General features: G+C 45.8%; 1 protein-coding gene across 3 annotated transcripts; it reads left to right on the top strand.

Annotated features, from left to right (window-relative positions):
* Positions 1–103: 103 nt before the first annotated feature.
* On the top strand, positions 104–25081 carry ATF6B (activating transcription factor 6 beta). 3 transcript variants are annotated; one of them, XM_083355650.1, is made up of 16 exons: positions 104–199; positions 1191–1294; positions 2492–2573; positions 5824–5939; positions 7410–7539; positions 10126–10302; positions 11683–11870; positions 12715–12900; positions 14591–14682; positions 17784–17954; positions 19809–19916; positions 20651–20741; positions 20948–21018; positions 21879–21990; positions 24007–24091; positions 24187–25081. In XM_083355650.1, the coding sequence occupies exons 1-16, from the start codon at positions 115–117 to the stop codon at positions 24456–24458; spliced, it is 2070 nt and encodes a 689-aa protein (XP_083211776.1). In that variant the 5' UTR covers positions 104–114; the 3' UTR covers positions 24459–25081. The 3 variants fall into 3 exon arrangements, with proteins under 3 accessions (XP_083211776.1, XP_083211775.1, XP_083211777.1); XM_083355649.1 differs by having other exon boundaries at positions 2489–2573; XM_083355651.1 differs by lacking the exon at positions 1191–1294 and having other exon boundaries at positions 180–199.

The raw sequence follows: 25081 nt of genomic DNA, 5'->3' as shown, positions 1-25081 counted from the left end.
TTGGGCAGAAGAGGGAAGAAGAGGATTTCTATTGGGCCGCGATGTTGCTATGGCAATAATCGACTGGATGGAAGTCGGTGTTGGTATAGTGTAGGTAGGAAAAGCGGAAGGAAGATGGCGGCGCTGGCTTCGGAGTTGCTGCTTTTGAGCGATTCCAGCCGCTTCCGAGCAGATAACCTGCTGAGCAGCGAGGACTGGGGTGAATAGAACAAGGAGGGACAATACTGGGCCGAAGGAGGGGACAGGGCCGATAGGCCTGGGCTATGCGTGGGTTTCAAGGTTGGGGTTGCGGTGGGGCCCGCTAACATATAAAAATACTCTGTTGAAAACTCTTATGACTTTAATAGATGATATCAGGCCGGTGTGCAATGGGGTATATAACTTTCCGCCAAGCAGAAGCTTCACCTGTTGCATTTCTGCCTGTCAGACTCTTAACTGGAGTGCGATCTTGGCCATTAAAGGTTATCACATAAGGAATTAACTGGGTTTTTTTTTAGCAGGATGTTCATTCAATGCACATCTTTAAGGTGTTACAGTATAGGTGTTTTTTTTACTAGCCTAGGGTTATCAAAACGGAAGAGAGATGATATGGATGAAGGAGGAGGGGGTCTTTTTGTGTTTTTATTATACGCAGTTAACAGGCTGCGTTGCATAAATGATAGCGACAGTTTTATGCACTGCAAAACAAGTAGAGATTCACACGATCTTATCAGGTATTAACCTGGAAAGTGCACGTTTTATGTGGAACTACTATGTTAGGTGGCAACATAGGCCTCTTTGTAACTGGTTTCTACATAAGCTGTATTTCCAGTTTTGTTCTGGCTTGGGTGGAGAGCTTAACTAAGAACAAGGAAATAAAGTTTGAAGAGGAAATGTGTAACTGTAATGTGCACAGCTGGTGGTGGTTAGTCAGATGTTTAGACTGGATTTGACATTTTTATCCACTATTGCAGGGGTCTTCAAACTTGGCCCTTTTGTGACTTGTGGACTTCAACTCCCAGGCATGCTGGCTGAGGAATTCTGGGAGTCGAAGTCCACGAGTCATAAAAGGGCCAGGTTTGAAGACCTCTGCCCTATTGGGTCCTTCCCAAGGACCTGGGGTAAGCAGATATTGTTTAATTATTATTATTATTATTTAGAGATAACCCATGGTTGAGTCATCCAGTTGCACTGTGCTGCTTTTCCTATAGATGCAGGTCTTTACAGCTGCTTGGATAATGATGGAGATATGGCAGCTGAACTATTCCCTTGTCTTGAACACAGCATTATGGACAATAATGGTACCTGTTCTGCGGTGAGAATACCTTTGCTTTTAGAAGAATATTATTTGCTTTCCAGTATGCCTGACGTGGTGGCTCAGTGGGTTAGGACGCTGAGCCTGTCGATCAGAAGGTCGGCAGTTTGGTGGGTCGAATCCCGAGTGCCGCGTAACAGAGTGAGCGCCTGTTACCCGTCCCAGCTTCTGCCAACCTAGCAGTTCGAAAGCATGTAAAAATGCAAGTAGAAAAATAGGGACCACTATGGTGGGAAGGTAACAGCGTTCCGTGCGCCTTTGGCGTCTAGTCATGTCGGCCACATGACCACGGAGATGTCCTTGGACAAGCGCTGGCTCTTCGGCTTTGAAATGGAGATGAGCACCGGCCCCTAGAGTTGGAAACGACTAGCACACATGTGTGGGGGAACCTTTACCTTTATGCCTCCATGGCAGGATACACTTCTCAGCAATTTGAAGTCTCTCTTTCTATCCCCACATCTATAACTTTATAAAAAAAATGAATTCAGTATACTTTAGCATCTTGTTCACTCCCATCCCTGCCAGTTGGGTTTTTTTATTTGTTCTCAATTTGGCTTAAACGTTAGAATGTGTTGTGGGGATTATATTCCCAGTTACAATAACTGGCATGCCATGTATATAATTTTGGATTGCATTTCCAAGATTATCTCTAGCCCTGAAAGTCTTATTGAACTGGAACTCCAAACTACCGGAAGTCCTCGACTTATGACCACAATTGAGCCCAAAGTTTATGTTACTAAGTGAGACATTTGTTAAGTGAATTTTGCCCCATTTTACCACCTTGCTTCTTTTGTTAAGTGAATCATTGCAGTTGTTAGTAACATAGTTGTTAAGTGGATCTGGTTTTCCCATTGACTTCGCTTGTCCGAAGGTCGCAGAAGTGATCACATGACCCCCGGGACACTGCAGTTGTCGTAAATATGAGTCAGTTGCCAATTGTCTGAATTTTCATCGGATGATCATGGGGGTGCTTCAACGGTAGTTAAGTGTGAAAAACAGTCATAAGTCACTTTTCCCAGTGACGATGTAACTTTGAACAGTCACGAAGTGAACCTGTACGTCGAGGACTACCTGCATACCTCCTCAGTTACATATCCACTCACTGCCGTCACACTTTGTTCTTTAGAAGGAATCAGGCTTATTGTTTCCCACACATGAAAAGCTTTGTTTTCTATATCTTCCTTTCTATACCAGCAGTTTGGTGATGGGTTTGATCTGGACATGGAAACTATGCCTCCAGACCCACCTTGGGATCCTTTGCAAGAATCTCTCTTCCCAGGTGAGTACTTTCATGAAGCTGTGGCAAGGCAGGCTATTGAGAACCTGTTATAGAGCTGAGGATACTCTGCGGCATGGGTTTCAAACTCGCCACGTCACGTCACATGTGATGTATCGTGACTTTTTTTTTTTTTTTTTGCATTGCCGGAGCTGGGCTGGGCGCAGCATCCGTATGAGCCAACCGGCCCGTGGGCCGGCAGTTTGATACCCCTGCTCTGTGGGATCTGGTGAACCTGATTAAGAGGGCTGTAATTGTTGTGATTCAGGGTCAGTCTGTGGGTTCGGCAGTTGGGTCGGACGACTCAGAGGAGGAGGAGGGGGTTGTTGAAGAGCTTGCTGAGAATAATATTGAGGCTCCACAGAGCTCTCAGCCAGGCCCCTCCCACCTGGTCACGACGCAGACCCAGCTGTGTGAGCCTGACAGCGTGGATGAAGATGACCCACAGCTGGCCCTGTTCAAGGACGCCCGACGCAGGAGGCAGTCAATCAGGAGTAAACAGAGGAAGGCAATGGGGCACCTCGGAAGGAGGCAGAGAGTAGCCACGCCCTGAACTGTATAAAAGGGGAATGCGTGGGAGGGCTGGTTTGCTGAAGGCAACCGTTTGAATAGCTCCTGTTTCATGGTTCGTGTCTTGTTCTGTTTGCTTTTGTGTCCATAAATTTGGCAGGCTTAGTTCCAGCCTCTTGCCTTCTTGTAAAAGGGGTTGTCCCTGCCTTTTCTGCAGGGCCGGTAGCAGGCTGGTACAGAACAGTAATTCAGAAAAAAAAATTTATAAGAGCCATTGATTTTTAAGATGATTGTTGCAAGATTGTATTTTCTGCAAAAAAAATAAAGATGGTATCATTCTGGAAATGATAAGAATAGGAGGTTATTCATGAGGAAGAGCTTTACATTAGGCTATCCTACCATCTCAGCTAAATACAAATGTATGTATAACCTGTCTACTCACTGCTGTTTGGCAAAGAGGATCATTTTATCCTAGATTTTATCTCTGGTACCTCCTGTTAAAACATGTACCTCTAGGAAGACTTTCGTGAGTCATTGCCAGCAGGAATAGACGATGTTGGACGAGGTATCTATATTTAGTAGCAAAACTTTTTTGAGTGGGAGAAAAATGTATTTTGTCTTTGTGGCCCACTGCCTTCCCAGAAGCAGCTCGTTGATCCTTGCCCACATGAGCTTTTGATCTGATCCAGCAAAATAGTTTTTATTTCTGCTTCCTAGAATTGTTTCAGGCAGTGCCATCATTTGTCTAGGTAGGAGTAGTTTTTGTGCAATAAGAGCTGTAATGAGCAAAGATAAGGTTGTGTCTGTCTTGCATCACAAAATTGAAGCACGTTTTTTCTAACCGATTGACAATTAAAGGCAGGGTAGAGGAGATAAGAGGCTCGCTTGCTTGCTCTTTCCTCTTCCCTGTCCTCTGCCTGCCTCCCCATGTCTGACTTCTTTCTGATTGAGGCTGAAAGCTGCATGCAGCTTGTGACTTGACAGTTTGTCCTGTTGTCTGGATGTCATCTTGGCTGCGATATATTTCTTAAAAAGTAGATGCACTGCACAACCAATTAAAAAGTCCACAAACTGCAAGTCACTTTCTTCTATTGCCCTCAATCTTTCCCAGCATTAGGCTCTTCTCCAGTGAGTCCTTCCTTCTCATTAGGTGGCCAAAGTATTTGAGTTTTAGCTTCAGGATCTGGCCTTCTAAAGAGCAGTCAGGGTTGATCTCCTCTAGGACTGACCGGTTTGATCGCCTTGCAGTCCAAGGGACTCGCAGGAGTCTTCTCCAGCACCAGAGTTCAAAGGCCTCAATTCTTTGGCGCTCAGCCTTTTTTATGGTCCAACTTTCACAGCCATACATTGCAACCGGGAAGACCATAGCCTTGACTATATGCACTTTTGTTAGCAGGGTGACGTCTCTGCTTTTTAGTGTGCTGTCTAGATTTGCCATGGCTTTCATCCCCAGGAGCAAGCGTCTTTTAATTTCTTGGCTACAGTCCCCATCTGATCTTGGAGCCCAGGAAAATAAAATCTGTCACTACCTCCATTTCGTCACCTATGCAAATTTAATTATTACTGCCAATCTATGGAGGCATATTCCCAGCTCTTCTTCAAGTGGCAGAGTTAAACTGCAAAATCGAAAGTGTTTAGGAGTGATAGGAGCTGTTCTGGAAAAGGATTAGTTGGCCAAGGTCTATTGAAGAGAGTACTTGTGGTAGGTAGCAGCGTGTGTCTGAAAAAGTTAAAGGTTAGTAAAGGTTAAATTTACACGTAGCAGTGTGCAGCTGTGGTGCGAACAATTCTGCAGAGTGGTTAACTTCCGATCACAAGGTTACTTGTTGGTTTCTTCCATGCCTTGGTTTTTTTTTAATTAAGACATAAGAAATATGAATCTGTATTGGATAATCAGATTCTTTTATCATTCAGAGAGCGGGGGAGGGGGGAAATGGCCGTGGTGTTGGGGAGAATGTAATTTTTTGGACCTGATCACTCTTCAGCTCTAGGGTTCTGAGCTTGCTGTTGGGGGATTTTGTTTCTCCTTTAGGTGTTATAGGCAGGAAGTACAGCTGCCTCAAGGGACGCGGTGGCTCAGTGGGTTAGGAGGCTGAGCTTGTCGATCAGAAGGTCGGCAGTTTGGCGGGTCGAATCCCGAATGTCGCGTAGCAGAGCGAGCGCCTGTTACGTGTCCCAGCTTCTGCCAACCTAGCAGTTTGAAAGCACGTAAAAAAAATGCAAGTAGAAAAATAGGGACCACTACAGTGGGAAGGTAACAGCGTTCCGTGCGCCTTTGGCGTCTAGTCATGCCGGCCACATGACCACGGAGACATCCTCGGACAAGCGCTGGCTCTTCGGCTTTGAAACGGAGATGAGCACCGGCCCCTAGAGTCGGAAACGACTAGCACGCATGTGCGGGGGAACCTTTACCTTTACAGCTGCCTCATCATGCCTTCAGAGAGTTACAGCTTTCAGGTGGGCAAGAATGAGAGATCTGCTTCTTCTGTTGGCCCAGGTGGAGGGCACTGGTGGCGTGGTAGTTAAAGCTGAATGGGGTGAGAGGCGCATAAAGATGGTTTCCTTGGGATTCAGCACTTAGAGCTGCCTGTAGAAATTGCAGAGGTGGGGAGGACAGGTAGATGGGAAAAGACAATACGTGTGAGAGGCAGAGAGGAAACACAGTTTCCTTTTGTCTTGGGTCAGCAGGCTGGCAGTGAAAGTGTCTGAAGTATTTCTCCCCCCCCCGCTTTTTTTTTTTTAGAGTTGCAAGTAAAATCTGAGCCAGTCTCCCCTGCTTCGTCTCATTGCTCCGATTCATCGGTGGCCTCCTCCGATTCTTCTGCGGCAGGCTCCTCTTCCGCCGAACTCTCAGAGCAGGTAGGTCTTCTCGGAGATCCCTTTGCAGACAAACCGCAGTGCCCAAATGTTAATATACACGTAAAGGCAGTCCTTCAAAGTGGCCTCATTCGAAGTAGATAAATAATACCTGGGCATAAGTAGCGTCAGAACTGTAACTCGCGGAAGAAAAAAGACCGCAGTTGGGATCAGAATTTCCGTTGCTTAAGCCAGGCGGTGAAGCGTGTTGCACCCGATTTTATGATCTTTTTTTTTTTTTTTTTTTGGGCCATGGTTGTTAAGTGGATCGCTGCAGTCAAATGAATCCTGTGGTCGTTAAGTGAATCTAACTTTCCCCCCGTGGACTTTCCCTGTTGGAAGCTGGCTGGGAAGATTGCAAGCGTTGATCACATGACCCGGGGATGCTGCAACTGTTGTGAATACATGCCAGTTTGCCAAGTGCCCAGATTTTGATTACATGACCCTGGGCACTGTGTTTTCAGTACACTGTAACCACTGGCAGTGGTTGACAGACGAATAATAGTACGTCAAAGTACCTCTATTTATTTTACAAAGGCACCATGATAGTGAAGAAATGGCTCCTTTACTCCATATAACCAGTAAGATGTAATAGTTATCGAAAATTGCCAGAAATAGTAAATAAAAACCATCCTGTAAAGCAGGGCTTTTCAACCAGTGGTACATTGGCACCTGGCACGCGACCATCCTAGAGAAGTAGCGGAATGAGCTGAAGCAATGGCACCACCGCACAAGCCTGAGTGAGAGATGGCTGGAGCTGCAGGGCTGTCAGGGCTCAGCGGAAGCACCAGGATCAGCGCCAGGCTCCAGCTGGAGGTCGGTGCTGATCCTGGCGCTTCTGCTGAGCCCAGAAGAAGCACCGATCAGCTGGAATGTTGCAGCATCTCCAGGGTCTTGTGATTTACATTCAGATGCTTGGCAACTGATTCATATTTATGACGGTCACAGGGTCCCAGGGTCATGTGAAGTGACCAAAACCTGCTGCAACCACCCAGCAGACGGGGGGGGGGGAATAAAAACCAAACACACCCCCAACCTTGCTGCCAATCCTCAACAGAAATGCTCACAACAATGAAAACCTCGGACAGGAGGGAGCGCCGCCAGATGGGCAGGCAGGTGTCTTGCTCGGCTGTGGCTTGGGGGGCACTTTTTCCAGCGCCATTGTAACTTCGGACAGTCACTAAGTGAACTGTTGTAAGTCGAGGACTACCTGTACTTCATCACTTTTTTCCTGGTTTTTTTTTGGTCATCAAGTTTTTGACACTTTGCTAGGTGACTGGTGGTACTCGGATGTTGCCGCCATATCCTAAAAGTGGCACAATGGGTGAAAAGGTTGAAAAGCCCTGCTGTAAAGCATATAAATGCCTTTGTTTTAAAAAAAGAAGTGGCCTTTTTTTAAAATACATAGATGCTTGAGAGGCGTCAAAACGGAGAAGCTTAATGCTTCCGTTGAGCCTATCATTTTTCTTTCAGGTTGCTGGACCAGGTGATGTGATTGGAGTGAAAACAGAGCATCCTCCCACCCCCCCGTGCATGTTTGGAGATGTCCTTTTACCTCCCTTTGGAACAGTACACATAAATGTAGTCCCAGCTTCTGAGACAGGTATGTTTGTAGATACAGGGGTGTCAAACTGCCGGCCCGCGGGCTGGACGCATCATCCAGAAGCCGCGCCCCGCCCATTGCTGGCAATTGCAAAACAGTCCCGATACGTCTCATGACGTCACGTGACGTCGCGAGTTTGACATGTCTGTTGTAGAAATTTTTTTTAGAAGCAAGTATTTATTTCTTAAGGGACGCGGTGGCTCAGTGGGTTAGGATGCTGAGCTTGTCGATCTAATGGTCAGCAGTTTGGCGGGTCGAATCCCTAGTGCCGCGTAACAGAGTGAGCGCCTGTTACTCGTCCCGGCTTCTGCCAACCTAGCAGTTCGAAAGCACGTAAAAAAATGCAAGTAGAAAAATAGGGACCACTCCGGTGGGAAGGTAACAGCGTTCCGTGCGCCTTTGGCGTCTAATCATGCCGGCCACATGACCACGGAGACGTCCTAGGACAAGCACTGTCTCTTCGGTTTTGAAACGGAGATGAGTTCTGGCCCCTAGAGTCGGAAACGACTAGCACGTATGTGCGGGGGAACCTTTACCTTTACCTTTATTTATTTCTTGCTTCTGCACTGAACTTAGTAACTGTAGAACGACTTCAGAGCTTGCATTGGTGCTCATAACCAATGAAGAAGATACACATTCTGGAGCGGTAAGTGTCCTGTGCAATAAAAAAAGTCTTCCTGAGTATCAGGTGAGCGAGTGGATTGGGAAGTAAATTAAGTATAACGAAATAACCTGTTCGTTAGTGATAATATGACATTTTCTTTTTTTTGTGTCTCTCAGCGTGTTGTGTCCAGATATTATTTATCCTCCCCTCCTCCTTAGCTTTCCTTTCTGGGTGGGGACGAGACCTTGGAGGAGATGATGTTTTTCTTGATGGGCACTTTGTGTGAGCTCCCTTATGTGAGTTGCCCATGTCCCTGACATCCATTCTCAACAGTTTAGGAGGATTTTGGTTGAATTGCTTTTGCATGAACAAGAGGAACTGCCAGAAAATATTCCAGATCTGTAGAGCACATCAGGAAAAAAAAAAAGGGGGGGGGGAGTCCAAGAAAAAGTCAAAAGGAAAATCTTTTCCATATTGTTCCAAGAAACTGAGTTCAAGATTATTATTATTTTTTTGAAAGCTGCTCTTAGTTTATTTTTGGGAAGAAAGTGACGTACAAACAAGCACAAATGTCAATGTATCTTATTTAAATAGAAAGATATTACATGTTCTATTTTTTCCTAGTGTACAAGGTGAGCTTGAGATCCCCTACACATTTTTCACATTCTCTGTGTTGCCCTTCCAGTTCTTAGCCATCTATTTAGTTTTCTGAGCCAAACCAACTTTTTGTATTTTGCACATCAGCTTTTGCCCAGGTTCGCCTGGTCCGCCAGTTGCGACCCTACCTGGACCGAGATGCCCTACGCACAGTCACTCATGAGCTCGTGACCTCCCGTTTAGACTATTGCAATGCTCTCTACATGGGGCTGCCCTTGAGGACCATTCGGAGACTACAACTGGTGCAGAATGCGGCCGCGCGAGTTGTGATGGGGGTCTCCCGATACTCCCATATAACACCTCTACTCCGTGAGCTGCATTGGCTTCCGGTTGCCCTCCGGGTGAGATTCAAAGTGCTGGTGATGACCTATAAAGCCCTAAATGGCTTGCGTCCGGGTTATTTGAGGGAACACCTGCTGCCAGCATCAAGTTCCCTTCGTCCTGTGCGCCCGCAGAGGGGAGGGTCTTCTCATGGTGCCGCTGGTAAAAGATTGCCGGCGGATAACACCCAGGGAGAGGGCCTTCTCAGTGGGTGCATCTGCCCTCTGGAACCAGCTGCCCATGGATCTCAGGACTACCCCTGACCTACGCTCATTCCGCCGGGACCTGAAGACTTGGCTCTTTGAGCTCTCTGACCCAGGCTGAGAATTTTAACTGGGATTTTATTTTCAGGAATAATTTAATCTTTTAATTCTCTTTTAACTTTGTACTTATATTGATATCATTTTAAAATGCCCTGTAAACCGCCCTGAGTCTTTCGGGAAAGGGAGGTATATAAATCTAATAAAATCTAAAAAATCTAAATCTTATCATTTCAATCCTAAGAGTGGACACCTCATCCACACTAGTTAGAATGTTAGTGAATGTTCATGATTTGTTAGTAAGATTCTAATTTTCAATGTAGACTATGGGTTTTTTTTACTTACCGTGTTCAGTATTTCTGATAACATATTGAATAAATGTTATATATATTTGCACATCTGCATTTGATATGTTTTTTTTCCTTTTTAATGTTTCTTCTTTTGTAAGTTTGTGTATTCCTTTTCTTCATTTTTTTTTAGTTAAAAGGAAAGGTATCAAATGGCCTCATTTGAAGTAGATAATTAATACAGGCATAAATAGTGTCAGAACTGAACTCATTGAAGAAAGGGAGAAATAAATATACGATCTCTCCTTTATTTCCTCTTCTGGTGTTTTTTTTCTCCTTCAAGATGATAATAGCTGACTCTTTCCCAGATCAACGTGGCTTCCTCAGTGCAATTAATTGAGTAAGACTCTTAAGAACTGTAATAGATTCTTATAGGTTGTTTGAACTTCTGTTTTAGGAAAACCAGCAGTTCCCAATAAAACAGAGAGCATTCTGAGCCGGAAACCGCCCATTCAACCAAAGCCTGTGGTGGTGACCACTGTCCCAGGACAGCCAGCAACCTCTTCCAGTAAGACTATCTTGTTACAGCCAGTACCTGTAACCCAGTCACAGACTGTCAACCCTGGAATCTCAGGTAAGCCGACCCAGGGGACTTATTTTCGGATGTTTTTTTTAAAATATATATATATATATATTTCAGTTTACAACCTATATATCTAGAAAGCATCATGGTACCTGGGTAGTCATGAATTGAATAACAGAGTTTTCAATACATAGTTCTGGTTACATTATCATAGCATTCTTCTCTATTTCCCTCAACATTCAATACAACATTTAAAATAACAGATTTACAAGGATGGCATGGTCAGTTAAAAAAGATTTTGTCAGTCCAATTCCAATGAAGTATATCTATATCCTGTTATTAGATTTTATCTAACTTTGATGTTAATTGTAGTATCCAAATTTAACCTATGACATCCCAAGTAGTATCTAGAACCCCAAATTCCCTTATTTTATTACACCAAAGATTGTATCTTTTAACCTACACCCAATAGTTAAATTGCTAACGTCTCCCTAGTAAACATTGTTTGTTTCATATCCTGATACGTCACAAGTTACCAATCTGATCTTTGGATGTTAATGGAGCAGTTTCCAGTAGCTGAACGTGTACAGACTGGAAATGTCATGTGGGACGGTGCACAGGCTTCTTCGCTGGGGGGTGGGGTGGGGGGAACATTCTGAGGAAAGAATTTTCTTTGCTGTTGTTAGTTGCAAAGTCATGTCCGACCCATCACGACCCCATGGACAACGTTCCTCCAGGCCTTCCTGTCCTCCACCATCTTCTGGAGTCCATTTAAGCTCACGCCTACTGCTTCAGTGACTCCATCCAGCCACCTCCTTCTCTGTCGTCCCGTTCTTCTATTGCCCTCAATCTTTCCCAGCATTAGGCTCTTCTCCAGTGAGTCTTTCCTTCTCATTAGATGGCCAGAGTATTTGAGTTTCAACTTCAGGATCTGGCCTTCTAAAGAGCAGTCAGGGTTGATCTCCTCTAGGACTGACCGGTTTGATCGTCTTGCAGTCCAAGGGACTCGCAGGAGTCTTCTCCAGCACCATAGTTCAAAGGCCTCAATTCTTTGGCGCTCAGCCTTTCTTACGGTCCAGCTTTCACTGCCATACATTGCAACTGGGAAGACCATAGCCTTGACTATACGCACTTTTGTTGGCAGGGTGATGTCTCTGCTTTTTAGTGTGCTGTCTAGATTTGCCATGGCTTTCCTCCCCAGGAGCAAGCGTCTTTTAATCTCTTGGCTGCCGTCCCTGTCTGCGGTGATCTTGGAGCCCAGGAAAATAAAATCTGTCACTACCTCCATTTCTTCCCCATCTATTTGCCAGGAATTGAGAGGGCCGGATGCCATGATCTTGGTTTTCTTAATGTTTAGTTTCAATTCTTTCCTTTAGTCTTCATGTAAGAAAAGAAAGTGAAGCAGTGTTGTGACCTTTTTTTCCCCTTCAGTTCCAGCACAGAGTGTTGTGATTTCCCAGTCTGAGCTACTGCATCTCCCAGTGTCTGGTTTGATCAAGGTTCAGTCTCCAGTGAAGGAAGTTCTGTCACCTAAACCAGCACCTTCCATCCCCAAGCCAGAAGCTAAAACTATCATCCCTGCGCCAGCACAGATAGGACCCTGCAACCAAGAGATTGATGTAAGTTCGCAATCCTTAAGTTTCAGAGTCTTTCCTCTTCCAGCAACTTCAAATCCTGGGCTTGGTTGTTTGCTCACCCAGTTAGGTAACCTCATCAGTGTTAGAAAGGAATGAAGTTTGCTTTCATTTTATATACGTTATTTTGCCTTTCCCACGTTGGTGGATATATGTATTTTCCCCCCCTTGGCAGTTCCTTGATTAGGATATTGTTTTCTGCTTGAAACAGAAAACAGAAGCAGAAAGCAAAGCCTGCACTCACTAATGCTGATGATGTTACCTAGTCAGGTATTGAAATGTCTGCAAACAGCCACGGAGCACCAAGGACTTCACATGAGCAGATTTACAGGCAGGACCCATCAGAAATAGCCAAGCTGTTCTGTTAATCGCCTACATTTTAACGTTCTCCGAAAAGAGAAATAAATAACAGTAGCAACCGTTTGCTAATTTGTGGTGTATAATTGTTGCTAATTGTTGTGGCAGAAGAGAAAATAAGATAAGGTAAGTTTTACCTGGTGAACAAATCAGAATATTGAACTAAAGTCAGCAGAGGATCTGGAGGATGCAAAGAACTCTGTGTGACCGACCTTTCATGCAAAATGGAGAACTGAGTTTCAGAAAACAAGTATAGGGGGGAAAATGTGTGAATCGGTTCTCCACAGTAGATGCCAAAGAGTCCTGAACTTCATCCCTTCTTTCTTTTATACCATGGACATGAATAAGCAGGCATATACATAGAATGAAGGCTACTGCTAAGCTTGTAAGCCGCCCTGAGTCTTCGGAGAAGGGCGGGATATAAATGGAATTAAAATAAATAAATATTATTTTCTTGACTAATTTGCTCAAGATCAAGGTCCTGAAAAGGCAGCAGCGGATGATAAAGAACCGCGAATCGGCTTGTCAGTCGCGCCGAAAAAAGAAGGAATACCTCCAAGGATTGGAATCCCGGCTGCGAGAGGCCTTAGCGGAGAACGAGCGGCTGCGGCGGGAAAATGCTACCCTACGGCGCCGGCTAGATGGTATCCTGGATGAGGTGAGCCCTTTCCACTAGGAATGAGACTTGTGGCTTTCTTAAGAAAGCACATTGTCATGGTTATCCTCCCCCACCCCCGTATCATGGGGACGCTAGCTGTGAACTTTTCGATTTTCAAATGGGGTATGCAATAGAACAGGAGTTCCCAATCCCCGGTCTGTGGACCATCACCGTTCTGTAGCATGCCACCAACCTGGCCACACAAGCAAAAAAAGCCCCATCCATGGGATGCAGGCAGTACACAAAAACACACCCTTTCTGGTTTCCACGGCACCGGTCCCTGTTGCCCAAAAGGTTGGGGACATCTGCAATAGAAGATCGCTGTGTTTGCTTACATCTACCTCCCAACTGAAATGCTGCAAGTTCAGAATATTAAGAGCCCTGGTGGCGCAGTTGTCAGAATGCAGTACTGCAGGCTACTTCTGCTGACTCCCGGCTGCCAGCAGTTCAGCAGTTCGATTCTCACCGGCTCAAGGTCGCCTCAGCCTTCCTTCCTTCTGAGGTTGGTAAAATGAGGACCCAGATTGATGGGGGCAACATGCTGACTCTGTAAACCGCTTAGAGAGGGCTTCAAAGCACTGTGAAGCGGTATATAAGTCTAAGTGTTGTATGTCTATGTGCTATTGCTATTAGCTAACTAGCCATGTACCTCTGGAACAATCCATGTTGATTCATTCTCCACCTTTCTTTTTCCTCTGAGCTGGGGAGCTTTCTTTACAGGTAGATCTCGAGTTACGACCCTAAGTGAGGTCAGAATTACAGTTGTAACTCGTGCTGGTTGTTAAGCGTTGTTAATTTTTTTACAACATTTTTCGTTGTGTTCGTTAAGCGAATCTGCAATCATTTACAACAGAGTTTTTATGTGAACCTAATCTCCGCAATGAACATTTTTTTGCTGGAAATTATTTTATGAGGTAAATTATGGTCATGTGACCATGGGACACTGCAAATGGCCGTAATGTAGGCTGGTTGCTGAGTGCCCAGTATGTGTTCAGGTGATGGAGGGAGATGGGGCCTGGCTGACAGAATTTCAAATCCAGGTCATAAGTATCTCTTTTGCAGTTCATTGTAAGCTTTCAAATGATCCCTAAGCAACGGCCGTGAGGACTACTGTATTTTTGACTTCTTGAATATAACACTATTTACAAAATTAACCAAACAAACCATTGTATAGTTTAATATTAAGCCCTGTTACCTAATTCCTCATTTTTTCCTCTATTGTTATAGGGAATACTGTAGAGTAATATTCTTTCACTGTTGACCGGGCCAGTTTCTAGTAAGCTTGAATGCCAGGTGGTGGTAAAATATTTCAAGTTTTGAAATATTTCCTGTAGTTTGAGAGATCTTACAGTCCTATTGAGAATGCTGCTATGACCTTCTTGTTCTGGCAGGTTTCATTTCTCCAATTCTGATAGGTGTTAGTTTGATACTTTAGGTGCACTATTGGAAGATCTGAAAGACCAGACTGGGGACAGATTGTCCTGGGGAAAATCTATGCATATGGTCACTAAGAGTCAACACCAACTTGATGGTACAAATTCAGCCATGATAACTTAGTAATTAGTTGTTCTATGCAGCAAGGAGCTGGGAAAAGCTGCAACATTGACTCAGACAGTTCCATTAGAAGGAGCTGTAAATTTTGAATGTGGTGCGCCATGATGCCTGATAACTTGCCTGTCTTTCCATATAGAACAGCGATCTGAAGTTTGGCTCCGGGAACCGAAAAGTTATCTGTGTCATGGTTGTGCTGCTCTTCATAGCCTTCAATTTTGGGCCTGTCAGGTGAGACTTCCTGGCTGTTTGGGGGCTCCATTCTCAGCTTGGGTTGTGAGATTGTGTCGCTTCTCATTCTCCATCTGGAAGCCCTTTGAAGCTGTCACGTTGCTTGGACAGTCACTTCATCTGCTGTAGGTGTGCATGTGCATGGGCAGCGGTCCTTCAGACACATTTGCATTTGTTCAGTAAAATGGCTCAGAAGGATTTCTTTTTGCGTTGACCTGCTTCTGAGAAGAATGTTGCCTGTCTGTTGAATTCACTTCTACCGAGTATGTAGGAGCATAGGCAGGATATGAGCAAGTAGACATGAGAGTGGGGTTAAAGTTTAGAGTCCTAAGGTTCCCACAGGAGACCTAAGTCCAGCTCCCTGTGAATTCTGTTGACCCTTATCTAGCGCCAGTTTGGTTGACCATGAGTAGATCACATTCATGTCACACGGAACAAACCAGGAATAGGAGTAGAGTTCAAAGCAGTGAAAGTTTATTTCACGTTACCTATACATAAGAATCTGATCTATTAATGGCCAAGCCAAATTAGGGCTAGGTAAAAGAGTCGAAGGGACGCGGTGGCTCAGTGGGTTAGGACGCTGAGCTTGTCGATCAGAAGGTCGGCAGTTTGGCGGGTCGAATCCCGAGTGCCGCGTAACAGAGTGAGCGCCTGTTACTCATCCCAGCTTCTGCCAACCTAGCAGTTCGAAAAGCATGTAAAAATGCAAGTAGAAAAATAGGGACCACTACGGTGGGAAGGTAACAGTGTTCCGTGCGCCTTTGGCGTCCAGTCATGCCGGCCACATGACCACGGAGACGTCCTCGGACAAACGCTGGCTCTTCGGCTATGAAACGGAGATGAGCACCGGCCCCTAGAGTCGGAAACGACTAGCACGCATGTGCGGGGGAACCTTTACCTTTACCTTTTAAAAGAGTCAATGGAATTCACAGAGAGCTGGACTTAGTGTCAAAAGTGAAAATTTGGCAGCTACGTGCCTCTTTGTTTTCATCTTGCCATTAGAGTAAGGAGGGGAGGAAATGATGTTTTCGACTGGGTTAGTCAGAAACGAAACCCTTCCACTTCTTCGGAAGTTTGCTGAGAGAAGGCTGTCTGGAAACCTTTCAAGGACATTCTAGTAGGTGTGAAGAAGATAGTAGACGGTTCTCATAACAAAGAGAATTTGTTTACATGAGCTACGTGGACATCTGGGGGGTTTGGCTGGGAATATCATTGTTCTATGGTTAGATGCCTTGGGATTTTAGAGTTAGTTTTCCTTCGCCTATGACATGCCATGTATTCAATAAACCAGTAAGATTTTCAGAAACGAAGGTAACCCTGGACTTTATTTGGATATTCGAGCTGGAGGTTGACACTTAGGTTTCTTGTGGAAACATAAGGACTCTAAACTGATGGCGTGCTTAACCTTCCCTCCTCATCTCCTACAGCTTGTTTCTTTTTTTAGTTTTCGTTCATTTTCTAACTTAAAAGCTGCTTATTTTTTTGCTTTTAAAATTATTTTTCTCATATTAGAGAATCCCATGTTGAATTGCCGTTCGTTCCTTTGGAGTCTGTAGACCAGCGTTTTTCAAAGTTGGTAACTTTTAAGATGCGTGGACTTCAGGTTCCAGAGTTCCCCAGTCAGCATGCTTGCCAGGAAATTCTGGAAACTGAACTCCACGCATCTTTAAAGTTGCCAGGTTTGAAAAATATTGCTGCAGACTTAAAGTCTGTATTTTAAAGAGCATGCTTTACCCAAGTAATTAATAAGTCATTGTCCCTCTCTCTGACTTCTTCCCTCTGCTCACTTTATGCTCTGAAAAATGGACTCTGGTCCAGAAAAGGGCAGGCTTTAAAGTGGTACATAACTTCAGTTACTTAAAACTTGGAAATCATAAATATAAATGTTAAATTTAAATATTAATCGGAAACTAAAAATTGGGGAAAACCAATTAGGACATTGATTGTCTATAAAGACTGAATGTTTAAATAGCAAGAACATGCATAAGCTAAAAAATTATTGATAAATGCAAGAATTTCATTTTTAGAGATAGTGAATATTAAGGGGAAAAGAGAGGAAATATTCAATGTGGTAGCTTGAGACTTGTGCTAAAGATACTTGTAGGTCATTGTATTAACTCAGCCGCCACGTTGCTTTTTAAATACTTAAATGCGAAACTAGAAAATCAATAAAACATTTATTTAAAAAAATCAATAAAAGCGGTACATAATTTTCTAACTTTTCTTTGTGGCTTTATGAGAGTTTGCTTTGTCTTCTGTAGCCTTGCATATCTGCTCCTGCTAAAAGCTATTGAATTTGTTTCTCCGCTGTGCTACTTTCTTGAGAGTTATGAGAATGCTGGACAATCTAGTGTCTTCTTCACATGATCTCCCCCTCCCCCGCTGCCAGGTTGGGACAGATTCAGGAAGAATCTACTCCTGTTGTGATTCAGGGTCAGCCTGTGGGTTCGGCAGTTGGGTCGGATGACTCAGAGGAGGAGGGGGGTGTTGAAGACCTTGCTGAGGGCGTTGAAGACCTTGCTGATGAGAGCCCTCAGTCAGGCCCCTCCCACTTGGTCACCACGGAGACCCAGCTGTATGAGCCTGACAGCGTGGATGAAGATGACCCACAGCTGGCCCTGTTCAAGGACGCCCGACGCAGGAGGCAATCAATTAGGAGTAAACAGAGGAAGGCAATGGGGCTCCTCGGAAGGAGGCAGAGAGAAGCCACGCCCTGAACTCTATATAAGGGGAATGTGTGGGAGGGCTGGTTTGCTGAAGGCAACCGCTTGGATAGTTCCTGTTTCTTGAGGCTCCTGTTTCTTGGTTCGTGTCTTGTTTGTTTTTGTAGCTATAAATTTGACAGGTGTAATTCCAGCCTCTTGCCTTCTTGTAAAAGGGGTTGTCCCTGCCTTTTCTGCAGGGCCGGTAGCAGGCTGGTACAGAACAACTCCAGCCCATTTCTTTGGGGGTGTTATGGGGACGTGGCACTTGAATTTTTTGCAAAAAAAAAAAAAGATGGTAGTTTGAAGACAGTTCACTAGACTACGTAGACCAGAAATCATTCTGTATAAAAAATACCTGAGAGGCTGGGACCTGATTCCACTTTTTCATCTCTCCAGCATCACCGAACGCAAAGTTGCAGATGTGTCTCAGCCCAAGCCGGAACAGGAGTCTGGCCCAGGCCAGAGGCATCTTCTAAGCATTACACAAGAAACTCTTGAAATGCCAGAGGAGGAGCAAGAGGAACAGCAAGAGGAGACCCTGGCAAGGCCAGGCAAGCCCCAATTCCGGTAATTTGGAGGCAGAAAATGTGAAATGAAATTAATTTATTTATTAATTTAATTTCTATACCGCCCTTCTCCCGAAGGACTCAGGGCGGTGTACAGGGCAATAATAAATGCAATAAAAATACAAGATACAAAAGTTAAAATGAGACTTAAATAGAATAGCCCAATTGCAGTAAAAATAAATAACGTGTCATGAGAAGCAGCTGGCCACAATTCCCCCCCCCCTCTACCACCCCCCGGGGTTGTTTCTGAACTTTGGCAGCTTTAAAGATTTCTGGGAGTTGAAGTCTACCCATCTTAAAATTGCTGAGGTTGAGAAAGAGTTGATTTAGAGTACCATTGTTGCTGGAATGATCCTGTTTTTTGTTGGTGGTTTTTTTTTAAAAAAAAGTTGCAGTATCTTCCTGCTCAACCACATGAAGGGCCTCCTCAGGGTGCCACCGGTCAGAGAATGTCGCCTGGTGGCCCCCAGGGGGAGGTCCTTCTCTGTGGGCGCGCCGGAATTGTGGAACCGTTTGCCGGTTGAGCTCCGGATGGCGCCCGACCTTCGCTCCTTCCGGCGCGATCTGAAGACTCATTTGTTCGAACAAGCCGGCCTGGCCTGATGGGGGGATGAGTTTGGTTTTTATTGTTGTTTTAAATGCATTTTAATCTATTGTTAACTTGGGCATTTTGTTTAATCTCTTTTTTAATTTTTGTATTTTGTATTTTTATATGTTCGCCCTGTTCACCGCCCTGAGTCCTTCGGGAAAAGGGCGGTATACAAATAAAATTATTTATTTTATTTATTTTATTTATCTAAGTCACTGTAATGTTGTGCGGGGAGGAAAGGGCCGCGGGGGCTCAGCGGTTAAAGATGCTGAGCTTGTCCGGTGGAAAGCTAACAGCCTGGGTTTGAGACCCAAGCGCCGTACGGTGGGGTCTTACTTGCCCCAGCTCCTGCCTGCCTAGCAGATCCAAAACCTGCAAATGCGGGTAGATAAATCAAGAAGGTAAAACAGCATTCTGTCCACCTCGGCATATAGTCATGCTGGCCATGGAAAAGGTCTGCGGAGAATGCTGGCTCCCTTTGCTTAAGAAACTGAGGTGAGCACCGTCCCCTAGTGCCAGGCACAACTGGACACTTTTACCTTTATTTTTATGTGGGAAGGAGGGTTGAGGATGGAGAAAGCCTCAGAAGTGGCCCTCTCTGGTTTTGAGGAAAGTAAAAAATAAAGGGAGTGGGGGGGGGGGGGGGGAAAGGTACTTTCAGTTTGGCAAGATTCTGTTCTCGTAACAGTTAGAACAATCAACAATTAACCTGACAGAACAATTAACCAGTGGAACAACCTGCCTCCAGAGGTCATGAATTCTCCAACACTGGAGGTTTTTAAGAAGAGACTGGACAGCCATTTGCCTGAAATGGTATAGGGTTTCCTGCCTGAGCAGGGGGTTGGACTAGATGACCTCAAAGGTCCCTTCCAACTTCTTCTTCTTCTTCTTCTTCTTCTTCTTCTTCTTCTTCTTCTTCTTCTTATTATTATTATTATTATTATTATTATTATTATTATTATTATTATTATTATTAACCTTACAATAAAGGTAGTGTTAATACTCGTGCTTGGCGCTTCTTGTCTGGACTACCTTGAAGGGCTGACAGTGGTGCATTTATATCTGTTTTTTTTTTTAAATGAAGACTTGTTCGTTAGAACACTTCAAGAGCTGCTTTTGTATTGTGATACTGATGTCGTGCTTTGTGGCAAATGGTTCTTGTTTTGTAAATGAGGGTTGCGAGTTTCTTTCTGCCCAGCTTTACTTGCTCGGTTGCTGAGAATTTTTTTACCATATGTGTTTTTTGTCTCCCTCTTCCATGTTCAGGAACTTGTCAGCTCCCTTCTCAGATGTGAAGGACCTCATGTTGAGGGACCTGGACGAGCTGTTCCTTGCTTCAGATTGCCGGCAATTCAATCGCACTGAATCGCTCCGGTAGGTCCTGCGGAGGACGTTGTTGATACTCCTTAGCTATTGGTTTAAAAGCAGCGTTTCTCAGTCTTGACAACTGAAAGACATGTGGACTTCAACCCCCAGAATTCCCCAGCCAGCATGTTGAACTCCACGTGTCTTCAAGTCACCAGGGTAGAGAAACACCGGTTTAGAGGCTTGCAAATCGATAGATAATCCTCTGTTCTGTACCAGCCTGCTACCGGCCCTGCAGAAAAGGCAGGGACAACCCCTTTACAAATGGCAAGAGGCTGGAATTACGCCTGCCAAATTTATAGCTACAAAAACAAACAAGACACGAACCAAGAAACAGGAGCTTTAAGAAACACGAACTATCCAAGCGGTTGCCTTCAGCAAACCAGCCCTCCCCACACATTCCCCTTATATAGAGTTCAGGGCGTGGCTTCTCTCTGCCTCCTTCCGAGAAGCCCCATTGCCTTCCTCTGTTTACTCCTAATTGACTGCCTCCTGCGTCGGGCGTCCTTGAACAGGGCCAACTGTGGGTCATCTTCATCCACGCTGTCAGGCTCACACAGCTGGGTCTCCGTGGTGACCAAGTGGGAGGGGCTTGGCTGAGGGCTCTCATCAGCAAGATCTTCAACCCCCTCAGCAAGGTCTTCAACACCCCCCTCCTCCTCTGAGTCGTCCGACCCAACTGCCGAACCCACAGGCTGACCCTGAATCACAACATCCTCCATCGCTTCTCTTCCCACCTCTAGGTTGGCAGATGAGCTTAGCGGCTGGGTCCGGCGGCACCAGATCAACCGGAGGAAACCCTCGCAAACTCGCAAAGCAGCTCAGAGCAGCCAGGTGGGGCACGACAACGTCTTGAGGGGAAGGAAAGTGGGCACTGAGCAGGACCCCCCCCCAAAAAAAAAAGCTGGGCAAGGAATACCTGGTGGCTTGCGAAAAAAAGAAAAAAAGGAAGGGTAAAATTAAAATGTGAGAAATCCCGGTGTCTCTCCCAGGCATCGCTCCCATCCTTACCTACAACCCATGTCTTTTTGGGATTTCAGGAGAAGCTGCCAAAGAAGCCTCCGAGCCCTTCCCGCTATGTTCCAGCCAGCCCCCCCAAATATCCCGAGGGGTGAGTGGCTCATGTGGCAGATCTTCTTGCCTTCTCTTTGGGAATTTCGTTTGGACTCTCCGCCCTCATGGGAAAATTGTGGGTTTCTTCTACTCTTGCCTGATGGCTTGTGGGTTCCCCCCTTCTTTAAGTTGAAACCGGCAAGGTTTCTTAACGACGGCATCGTAGTTGCTCGTTCCACTCATATGCCTGAGCAGAGAAAACGCTTGCAGTGATCCATTGCGTGGGGAGATCCCATCTCCTCTTTTCCAATGTTTTCCAAGGCGTTTTAGTTAGGGTTCCTGCTTAGTTGGACTATGGCCCCTGTGGCCTCCTGAACCTTTACTGGGACAGCTTCTGGCATCCAAATAATTGTCAAGCGCAGAAAATCAGTAGTCCGGGCAGTTCAAATTAATATATAGGTTCATTGTAAGGCTAGGCTCTCTACAAGAATCTGAACTGCTGACGGTCAAAGCAAATACCGCTGGGGGGGGGGGGCGAAAGCCCTAATAAGCAGGCATATACATAGAATGAAGGCTATAAGCACATTGATTTGTGCTTCTTAGATTGTAAGCCGCCCTGAGTCTTCGGAGAAAGGCGGGATATAAATGGGATTTTTTTAAAAAAATAGGTGGTAGATAAGAGTCAATGGAACTTAAGGAGGGCTGGACGTAGAAGTCTTGTGGGCACGAAGACTTCTGCCTCAGGCTCAGCCTGGTCATCTCTTACAACCGTTTCCTGTTGCTCTCTTCTCTCACCTGTGTGTCACTCAGCCCGTCTTCGTTTCGGTCTCCATTGTCCCTGTGGCTTTGGTGAACTGCTTGTGTCAGGATAGGAAAAAAATGATTTGTGTCTTGTTTTTTTTCCCCCTCCCCTCTTAGGGATTCTCTGAGTCAGTTACAGGTGTATCAGCATCCCGACCATACAGAGCATGACTTCATGGATGCCATTGACCGCCGAGAGGATACCTTTTACGTCGTGTCTTTCCGTCGGGTGAGCGAAGAGCGGTCTGCATTTGTCAGCCTCCCGAGTAAACCGGACAGGAAACCCCAAATGAGCTAATTCTACTTAATTGCGTAGCTACATTAACAATCTCGCCAAGTGTGAAAGTAGAAATCTCCAGCTTTCTTTTGCTTACCGCTTAATCAGTTAGGGTGGGTTCCTGTCCTAAGTTTCTTTCTCGGCCCCCACTTTTATCTGATGGTTCTCTAGGCCAGAGGTCTCCAAACTTGACAACTTTTAAGACTTGTGGACTTCAGCTCCCAGGATTCCCCAGCCAGCACGGGGATTCTGGGAGTTGAAATCCACAAGTCTTAAAAGTTGCCCCAGTTTGGAGACCCCTGCTGTATAAGGCAGCATCTCTTCCTTTCGTTTCTCAAGGTTATTCCCAGTGCTTTTTTTGTAAAAGAAAAAGGTGCCAGAACTCACACATGTCATACAACCCGCCTTGCCTACCCTACAAGGTTCCATCCAAAAAAGGTGCCGGAACTCCGTTCTGAGCGTTCTATGACAAAAAAAGCCCTGGTTATTCCCATGTACCATTTACAGCCGTGCTGCTGAGCCGCAAAGAAAGGTTTGTAAACAGTAGCTATTTTATTAAGTGTATGGGTTGATTTTATGAAGACCAAGGCAGTGGGTTGAAATGTGGGGGTCCAGCTTTTGCTAAAACCCTTGCGAGGAAAAATTGAGATAGCAGTAGAGGAGACATTCACGTACTGAACAGGTAGGTTAGAACTCTTGTGCTGAAAAACAGATGATGGGAAGCACGCAGAGGGCAGGAAGCAAAGAGGGAATTCCTTTTGAAGTGTGAGAATATGCCAGTGTCTCGGTCTCTAGGTAAAAAAAAAAGTTATAGGTCCTCTATAAGGCCAAGAGCTTAAAGGAAGGAAAGTAAGGCAAGCCTGTTGGTAAATTTGGAGTCTCCGATGAAAAGCGGTGATTCCTTTTAAGAAAATCTAGTCTGTTTAAGTGGCGAAGAATCTGGGTTATCGTTTAGGTCAGGGGTAAGCAACCTCGGCTCTTTTATGACTCATGGACTTCAACTCCCAGAATTCCTGAGTCAGCCTAGCTGACTCAGCATAGCTATGCTGAGTCAGGAATTCTGGGAGTTGAAGTCCATGAGTCATAAAAGAGCTGAGGTTGCCTACCCCTGGTTTAGGTCCTTCTCTCCCCTTCTTGCTGGAAATTGCAGAAGTTGCGGCTCCAGTCTCTAGGAAGCACCACAATTGTCTCCTCATGACGAGGGAGCTTCAATTTTACGAGCTGCCTGGTGCAAGGAGACCAATGGTGCTGGGTCAGTGATAAAAGGCAAGTCTCACAGCTGAAGTGGGGGGGGCAGTTAAGAGATTGGCTAGCCTGGAATCCCTGAAGGGGAGGAAGTGACAGAGAATCTCGTAAACTTTGGGGCACTTAATCTAGTTCTTCTAGAGCAGGGGTAGGCAAACTTGGCTCTTTTATGACTCGTGGACTTCAACTCCCAGAATTCCTGAGTCAGCATAGCTGACTCAGGAATTCTGGGAGTTGAAGTTCACGAGTCATAAAAGGGCCAAGGTTGCCTACCCCTGTTCTAGAGTGTGCAGTTAAGTCTTGTGAGGTTCCTGTAAACAGGCCAATAGCAATAAACATACAATATTCTGGTTCCTTACCTTAGGGCAGGGGTAGGCAACCTCGGCTCTTTTATGACTCATGGACTTCAACTCCCAGAATTCCTCAGTCAGCTATGCTGACTGAGGAATTCTGGGAGTTGAAGTCCATGAGTCATAAAAGAGCCGAGGTTGCCTACCCCTGCCTTAGGGGTCCCCAACCCGCGGTTTGTGGACCGGCACCGGTCTGCAGTGTGCCAGAAACTGGTCCACGCAAAGAAGCGAAGCCCCATTCGCGGGACGCAGGCAGCACACAAAACCACGCCCCCCTCCGGCCTGTGGAAAAACCTCTCTCCGTGGAACCGATCCCTGGGGCCCAAAAGGTTTGGGCCACTGCTTCCCTGACACACATTTCCTTTTCCCTTAGGACCACTTGCTGCTGCCTGCCATCAGCCACAACAAGACCTCTCGCCCTAAAATGTCCCTGGTGATGCCCGCCATGGCTCTGAACGGTAAAAGAAAACCCAACGTCTTGGGAGAGGCTGGGCTCCAGCTGCCTTGCTTCCAAAGGTGGCTGCATTTCAGCCCATCTTTCCTTTTTCTCCAGAGAGCCTCTACGGCTCCTCCGTGGGCTACGAAGTCATGATGCAGGTCGACTGCGAGGTCATGGACACCCGGGTCATCCACATCAAGAGCTCCACGGTGCCCCCTTTCCTGAGACGCCAAGGCAGCCCGTCCGACAACCGCACCCAGCCGTCCCCGCCTGCCTTTTCTGGGAAAACTCCCCGTACAACTTTGCGGTCTCATCGCTCTACTTTGTCCACCGCTCGGCGGCATTCCCATCGCACCCTCTACTTTGGGGAGCACGGAGGGGGCTAGTTGGAGTCTGGCAATGGGGGAAGAAATTCTGGAAGTGACAATTCTTCCAACTAGGGAACTTTGATCTCCCCGCTCCTCGGGCCGCTCCTGCCCGAGCGATGGATGGAAGTACCGTACGCTGGCTGGGCAGATATGGGGGCCTTTACTCTCTCCCCCACCCCCTCAAGCCTCTTTCTCAAGAAGTTCCTTGGTCCACGCCCACTGCCGCTTCCAAGAGGGCTCAATGGAGGGGTGCTGAGCTGTTGTGGCTGCGGAGGGCTGGGCCCCGGCGTTGCCTCTGGCTCGTGTGTGCGGCCTCCTTGGGGTGGGGGAAGCCGAGAGAGAGCTGGGTGAAATAAGGGACGGACACAAAGAGGTGTCTACAACTACTGTGTGCGAGCTGGAAAGTGTGAGAGTGTAAGAAGGATGAATGTTCTCTTTTCCACAAAGGGAAAGACCCCGAAAAATGAGAGCGCGAGTTGGCGAGCGTGTTGAAGTGTGTATGTTGTCCTCTTCAAAATGGCTCTGGTGGCACTTAGGCCTGCTCTTCTGGGTCTTATTTCTTTTCATTTTGTGTTTGTAGCTTCCCTAATTGTGGTGTTTTTTTTAAAAAAAAAAGAATAAATAGCTACAAATAAATTTAA

The sequence above is a fragment of the Vipera ursinii genome (assembly GCF_947247035.1).
Source record: "Vipera ursinii genome assembly, chromosome: 2".
In the NCBI taxonomy this organism is placed as follows: Eukaryota; Metazoa; Chordata; class Lepidosauria; order Squamata; family Viperidae; genus Vipera; species Vipera ursinii.
Note: the sequence above shows the minus strand (reverse complement) of the source record. Positions and strands in the feature narration are given on the sequence as shown.

Bases quoted from the DNA above. Each gene is read 5' to 3' on its own strand.
- ATF6B (XM_083355649.1), top strand. From the start codon at position 115: ATGGCGGCGCTGGCTTCGGAGTTGCTGCTTTTGAGCGATTCCAGCCGC. The intron at 7,540-10,125 runs GTATGTTTGTAG...CTTCTGTTTTAG, and splicing joins AGTCCCAGCTTCTGAGACAG to GAAAACCAGCAGTTCCCAAT. The intron at 14,683-17,783 runs GTGAGACTTCCT...TCATCTCTCCAG, and splicing joins TTCAATTTTGGGCCTGTCAG to CATCACCGAACGCAAAGTTG.